Source organism: Kryptolebias marmoratus, linkage group LG1 (assembly GCF_001649575.2).
Source record: "Kryptolebias marmoratus isolate JLee-2015 linkage group LG1, ASM164957v2, whole genome shotgun sequence".
Taxonomy (NCBI): Eukaryota; Metazoa; Chordata; class Actinopteri; order Cyprinodontiformes; family Rivulidae; genus Kryptolebias; species Kryptolebias marmoratus.
Genome location: NC_051430.1, coordinates 12067984 through 12075810, shown reverse-complemented (window position 1 = coordinate 12075810; position 7827 = coordinate 12067984). Strand labels below are relative to the sequence as shown.

General features: G+C 41.8%; 1 protein-coding gene across 2 annotated transcripts; it reads right to left on the bottom strand.

Annotated features, from left to right (window-relative positions):
- Positions 1–451: 451 nt before the first annotated feature.
- asb6 (ankyrin repeat and SOCS box containing 6) lies at positions 452–5750 on the bottom strand. 2 transcript variants are annotated; one of them, XM_017417117.3, is made up of 7 exons: positions 5681–5750; positions 5211–5342; positions 4823–4998; positions 2803–2909; positions 2589–2697; positions 2406–2492; positions 452–1716 (listed from the first exon to the last, which is right to left on the bottom strand). In XM_017417117.3, exons 2-7 carry the CDS (start codon positions 5318–5320, stop codon positions 1004–1006), a joined length of 1302 nt encoding a protein of 433 aa, XP_017272606.1. In that variant the 5' UTR covers positions 5321–5342; positions 5681–5750; the 3' UTR covers positions 452–1003. The 2 variants fall into 2 exon arrangements, with proteins under 2 accessions (XP_017272606.1, XP_024861885.1); XM_025006117.2 differs by lacking the exon at positions 5681–5750 and adding an exon at positions 5632–5668.
- Positions 5751–7827: the final 2077 nt, after the last annotated feature.

The following is a 7827-nucleotide window of genomic DNA, read 5'->3' as shown; positions in this document are numbered from 1 at the left end:
ATCTTTTAAGCAACTAGAGTTCTTTTTTTAATTTATTTTTTTTGTTTGTTTGTTTTCCAAGCAGTAACGAACAGGGAAGGTTCTGCACACGAGGAGCTGAAAGAGGGAAAGCACAGTCCCTAAATTCATTAGATTTTAAACATTAAAATTAGGAATGCTTGGCAAATCTTTCTACTCCAGCAGCCACATTATGTCAAAGCAACTAACGGCACACTGTGCGTGCTGTGCTACAGCTTTCTAAATCCAGCCTCTTTACTTAGCAATGATTCTGAGGTTTGGTGTGTGAGCACAACCATGAGGCACACATACAGCATTACTTATTTCTGTTTTACAGTTCGCACGTGAGTGTGGCACTCTCATTCAGAGCTGCGCTGCCACTAACTGGACAAACATCATTCAATTTCAACATCTTATAGACAACATAAACATGTAAAATAGACCAACAGAGCAATTTTGGTGAAACGCACTTTCCTGTTTTTTATTTTTATTCTTCTTATTATTATTATTCCACCTTTGAGTTGTGGAAAAAGACACAAATTACACAGTACACCACTTTCACGTTGAAGAGATAAAATATAGATAAACCCCACTCAGCTGGACCAACTTTAATGGGCCGCACTGCACTCTGCCTACACTCGCTTGGAAGCTCAGGTTCAACATTGCCATCTGGTGGTTATTCCTTTGCACTGCAATTTTTCTAAAATGCATTTCCAATCACATTTATTCTACAGCAATTTAAACATAACAGAGGACAGGTATTACAAGGACTGATTGTACTAACACAACTTTGTATCTTGAAGTAAAAAAATAAACAAGTCTGTCTGTAATTTTGGCACAGACCAGAAAAAAAAAAAAAAAAAAACAGCACAAAGGCCCCAATGGGTATGTTAGATTTTGCCTTATTTATAGAGAAAAGACTGTGTTTTTACACAGATTACTACTGGTACGTTCACAATTTCATTTTGGATTTTAGACAAGAGAGAAATTAGGCAGTGGGGGTATATTAGTGCTGGGGCTTGAAGCAGTCCCAGCCTGGCTTTGGGGTGTACGTGATCTCAGGAAGAAGAAAGTCTTTCAGTCTGTCGGGTAAAGGCAAGGCTTTGACTCTGTTTTCCAGAGGCCAGGGCTGTAGGCAGCTTCTTATAAATGCCCTGCAAAGACAACGCAGAGGCGGCGGGCTTGCTTCACGCGCCACCACACGACTGCGCAGGTGCACCAGAGCCTGAGCGTACGGGTGAGAGTCCTGGGCGGGCTCGGGAAGCTCCGGCCGCCGAGGGAGCTGCAGCGTGGGGACGTTTACCCTTGCCAAGTCCAGCAGCAGCTCAGCGTGCTCCAGGAGCTCGGAGGCGCGACTCTGATCCGAGCAGTGCTGCAGGGCCGTTTGGAGCCTCTGGAACAGGAGGCTGTAACCTGACCAACAGGAGTAACTGTGATGGGAGCAGACCAAAGAGGCTCCGCTCTGGATTAAGAGCACAGCCAGGGGGAAGAGCAGGTCGAAGTGCTCCAGGCTCGTCTGAGTCAGAGAAGGCTCGCCGTCCTCGTTCACACAGCAGCTGGGGTCCACACCGTGAGCCAGCAGCAGGTGCGTGGTTTTCAAGCAGAAGTTCCCAATCTCAGCAGCATCCTCCGTGCTGGCCTCCAGAGCCTCTTTCACCAGAAACACCAACGACGACTCGACTGTTTCGCCGTCGACTGTTGAAGCATTGACGTCAGCACCTTTATGGACGGAAGAATCACCAACTGATGTTACCCAACACAGCCAAATAAACAATAATGTCACTGTCTGTCTCCTGTGACTGTTTTACAGCAACTACTAGAGATGGGATGTTTGCCACTGAGGCTCTGAAGCCTGTTTCATTCCATCAAAGCGGACATGTTCAAAAATACTACATTAAGGCTTGTACCAAACATCCGTGATGACTGATGTTGTTTGAGGCTCCGTACGTCACAATAAAACACCAAAAGTGAGGTGACTGATTTGAATATTTGGTGCTGTTTCATTCATTATAAAGAAGTTTGTGACTGCTATGATTGCGGCTGACCACTAGATGTCACTGCTAGGGTCTGTTTTTGAGGCTTCAAATCCTTTTTCTGTACAATCAGGAAGACGCTTTAAAAGCTTCTGAAGATTTAATTTGCCGATCTCTAGTAACTACTCAGATTGGCGTAACTATGTGGCTATGACATGTTTGAGTTGGTTTACATGCTGGAAAGGGAATAAAACCTCTCCTGAGTAGCGCTCAGCTTAACTCCTGTGTCAGATCTTTGGCCAGATTCTCTAAACTGAGATCACTCTGACTGCTGACAACTGAAGAGAAGATACTGACTGCTCAAAACATACACAGAAACCCACTTACTGCCAGTTTAACTTGTCTTCGCGTTGCTTAAAAAAATCTTACAAGTACCTCTTTCAAGCAGAAGCCGGATGTTCTCCGTATTGTGGACCGTTAGTCCGTCGCTGCTTGCTAACGCGTGGAGCAAAGGTGTTTTCCCTTCAGAGACAAGAACAAAGCAATAGGTTTCCCGAAGAAATAAACAGACTTATGTCAACTCGTGGTTTTTTTCCAGTTCCATCAGCTCAAACTCACCGTGTTTGTCTCTTGCGTTCACATCCGCGCCCAGGTCCAGCAGGGCGAGCAGACACGGCAGTCTCTCGGACTCCTCGCTGGCGAGGTCCAGAGGGCTGCTCTCGTGAATCTGCGGCACACGAAGCATTTGGCATTTAAGCCTCACGACAAAGAGTCAGAAAGAAAGCGCCGGATGAAAAAAGAAAAAAAAAAAAAAGGGGACGCAGATACTCACCCTGTCCCGCTTTTCGACGTCGGCTCCGTGCCCAACAAGCAGTCTCACCATGTTTGGCCTGTTCCTTAAAACAGCTATATGTAGTGGGTTGTAGTATGACACGGGGTCTTGAGAATGTAAAATAAAAAATAAAGAAACATCTTAAACAAACTGAGCATTTATCAGAGTTAGATAATGCGACGGATGTAGATTTAAAGCCGCGACATCAAAGTCTGCAGCTGGCCCCTGAAGATTTACATCTTGAAAAACATAACAAACCAAAATAGTAACAAAAAGGCAACACAAGCACACGTTTTAAATATGAACTAATGACTAAATAAGCCCCTGTTTCTGTCATGTGGATGTTAGAAAGCCTGTGGCCTACTTTGGAGCTTGAAAGCAAGCAGTGGCAAATACTAGAAAATATAGTGAAACTGGAGCACTTTTGCACGCGTTGTCAGAGCATTTGTCAGTGCTAACTTCCAGAGGAAAGACATTCAAGAGCTGTGGGAGATGAATGGAGCAGCCTGTGTAAGAATCCTCTAATTATGTCCCCGGGGGGGAAACGCACGTCTAAAAAACCACCAGAGGTCACCAGAGCAGAGTTTGTCTGAGTCCTGGCAGGTGCAGCAACATGTGAAGAATGTGTTGCCGCACAGCAGCGCAAGCTTTTCTCCCTGGTGGATGACAATTTGCTCGTTATACATACGCAGACATTAGGATAAACTAGACACAGAGGAGTCCTTTCAAAATTTTTAAAGCGACTGCGTCATTAAATGTTGGCTTGAAACTATGAGAATAAATAGTTGAACATCTCGCTAAAATCCCTGGAACCAAACGCAAAAGATGTAGCAGTACGAAGACGTGAAAGATAGCTGAGCTTACAGTGAGCAGATGAGAAACTGAAATGAAAGAATTGGAGAAAAAGGGCTATTTTTTTTTTTTTTAAAGAAAAAAAAAAAAATTTACACACACTTATTGTAATGATTAAAAATTTAATTCCAAATCAGTAAAAGAAAAAATATTTCTTCAGATCTCAAAAAATAAAATCAAAACAGAGTTTTTAAAGTACTTCTATAACCTTTGATTTTTATTTTTTGGTGAAAGGGACTTCACGAGTGACCAACATTTTTAAATTCATCAATCAAATTCCTATTTTCTCAATAATATGTTTTTGTTTTTTTTAAATCCCCACAATATGGTTTCTCTCAGATTGCGTAGTTGCCGATCATGTCAGAGTTGGTTTGCTTTTCAAAGTAAAAGTCTGAACATGTTTTGCTTTCTGTTACAATGAGATGTTGTAGAAAATGGCTTTTAGCATCAATAAACATTCGTTCAATTGATGACTTGAGAAGAGTGTCCAAAATTTCAACATTGGCTCTTAGATTTATTGTAGAGGACACAACAGCACCCCCTTCACTTTACCTGACATGATTGGAAATTTGCCAGTTTTTTTTTTTTTTTTTTTTACCCAGTCATCATAGGTTTCATAAGTCCCAGAATCCTCTCCCTCACCCGTGCAGATTGGTGATTTGTCTGCTTAACCAATCACCCAAAATCTATCACTCCTTCCCTTTAAGCCTCTTGTCTTCTTTTGTTAAGATGTAAACAATGACTTAAATTTGGCTTTTTTCTTTGCAAATACAATAATGTTCAGCTGACTTCTTGTTCACCTGCAAACATTTGGGCTCCAAAAAACACTTTTTTTTTAAAATTAAAATTTCTTTCACTTCCATTTTTAAGGCATATTGCTTCCAGTTTATGTCTTGAAGCTTTGAAGTTTTCCTTGGTGTACAAGTATGCTTCCTTTTAGTAACGTTCTGCTTTTTACTTTTCCGTTTCTTTATCTACAACAACTCTATTTAAGAGTTTTAAACGTGTGAATGATGTTATTTACATATACACCTATTTAATTCCTTAGAAAACAGAACAAGTAAATGAATGTCCGCCAAGCGAGGCGATAACAGATTTGTTTTATTTTGCCGGAGTTTTAGTAAATAAGCTAGTAGACCAACAGAGACACTCCCGAGTGAATACTCACCTTCAAAGTTTATATCAGCTCCATACCGTAGGAGGATTTTGGCCGCATACACCAGTCCCCGCTCTGCTACTTTAAACAGGGCATAGCTGATGCCCTCCACAAACACTTCTGACTGGGACTCCTGCTCCAGGAGCTCCACTAAAGAGCTACACCGACTGGACTCATCTTCAGGACTCCTGACAAGAGAGAGAGAGAGTGAAATGTTTCAGTCTACTCTTTAAAATGCCACCAACTGTTTGAACACATTGGTTGTGACGTTACAAAAGCTCCGATGCTGGAAAAGAAGGATCAGGATATTAGGAGAAGTTAGTTTTTCTTTACTGATGTAATGTTTTAGTGACATTTACTCCTCAACAGTCATCAGAAAACACGTAAGATTCAGGTTTACCTGTCGTCTTCACTGACACCTCCTTCCTCTAGTCCAACAACACGCATGACAGCATTTACAAGCGGTTGATACTCGTAAATGATCCTTCGAAACCCATGGAGGAAAGGCATGGCTCCTCTCGGGTGTCAGAATCTAAAGACCAACAACAAGCAATGAATGGCGGCTGCGAAGTTTTCAGAGCCGCGAAGTCATGACAGGCTAAGAAATTTAACTGCAGCTGACTTTACTTTAAATCCCATTTTATATTATAAATAATGCTAATATGCTGTTCTCATCGTACAAAGTTCAGTTTTATTGACAACGGTGTTTCTCTGACGGGTTCAAGACACATCCATGAAAGCTAATGCTAATGCTAGCATCGCTGGCTCAGTTCGTTTATAAGCTGACTTTTTTTTTAAATAAAAGCGAGTTAAATAATTACTTAAAGGGTGGATGAAACATAGGGTGTAAACAACCAAACAGGTACTCACAACAGCCGTTATCTCTTTTTCAAAGCAGGAAGTTTTCGTCACGCCCATGACAGTCCCACTCTGATTTTATTCCCCTTTAAAACCGCAAGGCTGACAAAGGTTCCGTGTCACGTTATTATTAAAAATATTGATCAAAAATGAACTGAAAGATAAATCAGAAATTCTTCGTGCTGCATTTCACGAAAATGTTCATTAAAATAATTAAAATTGGAATAATGACATGTTTAAGATTGTATTTCATCACTTTATTTGTTTAATTTTAAATGGAGGCTTTGTGATGTGATAAACTTATGAATGTAGCAATAAATTTTAATAGGTTTTTGCAGTGTAATTTTTAAGGCATTTTTCAAGACTCCCCCAGATCTTAATGTCTTAAAAACTTCACCTATAACCATGATCCTGTGGTTAATAAAAGAATGCTAAAATGTATTTATGGGAACCTTTATGTATCCTAAATTATTGCAAATCATTGCAGAGCCTACTGTTTCCATGTAAATCCAGTTTCAGATGCCAGGAATCAGTACACCCAGTGCCCAGTTTTTGTCTTCCTCATGACTTACATTGTGCCCTACCCCATCTTCTCTGTCTGTAGGGGTGGTGAGCCCAGGTGAAGGTGGCCTCCTGTACCTTTTTTGGAGTTTGACCTGGCTGAGCACAGGAATTAAGCGGTGACCAGCAGGCGCTTACTGGCGAGCTCCCCCCAGGCGTTGAGGGTGACCCAGTTTCTCTGTTCCAGCTTAGGTCGCCTGTTTCTTATGGTCTTCTTTCATGAAAGACTCTGGATACAAGCAGTTCAAACGATCTTCCTCTGTAGGGTGTCTGGGCTCAGCCTTAGACATAACGTGAGGAGCTCCATCATCTGTGGGGAGGTAGGAGTACAGCTGTTGCTCGAAAGGAGTTGGGTGAGGGGGTTTGGACGTCTGATTAGGATGCATCCTGCACCCCTCCCTCTGGAGACATCCCACTGAGACGACACCCAGATCAGGCTTGCTGCAGGGATTATATTTACTGTCTGACCTGGGAATGTCTTTGGATCCCAAGGAGGAGGTGGAGAGTGTTGCTGGGGAGAGGGATGTTGAGTTATTCCATGAGCCATTGTGTTTTATACAATGTCTCAGTGGGTTGTTTGGTGGGACAGTTGGTTTGCACTGCTGCCTTGCAGGATTTGACTCCCAGATGGAACTTTTCTGTGTGAACTTTGCATTTTCTCTCTGTGCATACGTGGGCATTTTTTTTCTGGGCACTCCAGTTTCCCTCCACAGCCAGTTACCCCTAGGTGTGTGTGTGTGGCAACCTGTCCAAGGTGTACCTCGCATCTCTGACGGCTGGAGCTGGACACTAGCTCCCTGCCACCCCAAATAGGATCAAGAAAGCATTGAAGATGGATGAATATATGGATAGAATGAATAGACAATGTCTCAGATTTTTTCCAAAACAGAGTTAACTCAAATGACAGATGCCAAATCTTACAGAACAGAGTAGTGAGTGTCAGCTACAATCCTTGCACTTCAAACCACAAAACAAATAATTTTCCAACAATAATAATATTATTTTTCAGTCGTAGTCTGCATTCAACTCCTACAGTAATCTACCACAACCATAATAATGTCATTATTGCTATTCAACAAAGAAATAAATTCATTAGCCAGTGTTAAACATTTTGTTTATTTATTTAACTCTTATTTAGCCATTGAGATAACCAGGGTTATACCAGACGCACCGAGTTCCAAGTCAAATACAGGTAAAATGCAGATAAAACTTCAGAATAAAAAAGACAGAAAAACATATTTATAGGATACAATACAGGTTCAATAAAATAAGCCAAGTTCAAACAGGCAGTAGGGAGCAAGTTTGCTCAAGACAGGAAACAGTCGCAACCTCTAATCGAGTCGGCCCCCTGACCCTTCACCACTTTTTTAAAGGCCCCAGCAGAGATCAAGTCTTGAAGTTGTAAATGCAGGTGGCTCCAGGCTGCAGGGGCAGAGAATATAAAAGCCTGTTTGCTGAGTTCGGTGCAGACCGTAGGGACGGACATTAATAGGAAAGCATCTGAGGGCAGACAATAGCTGCTGGTTTTAAATGATATGTATTGACAAAAGTAGGAGGGAAGCAGACCAAGGATGGATTAATGAATAAAACTATACCAA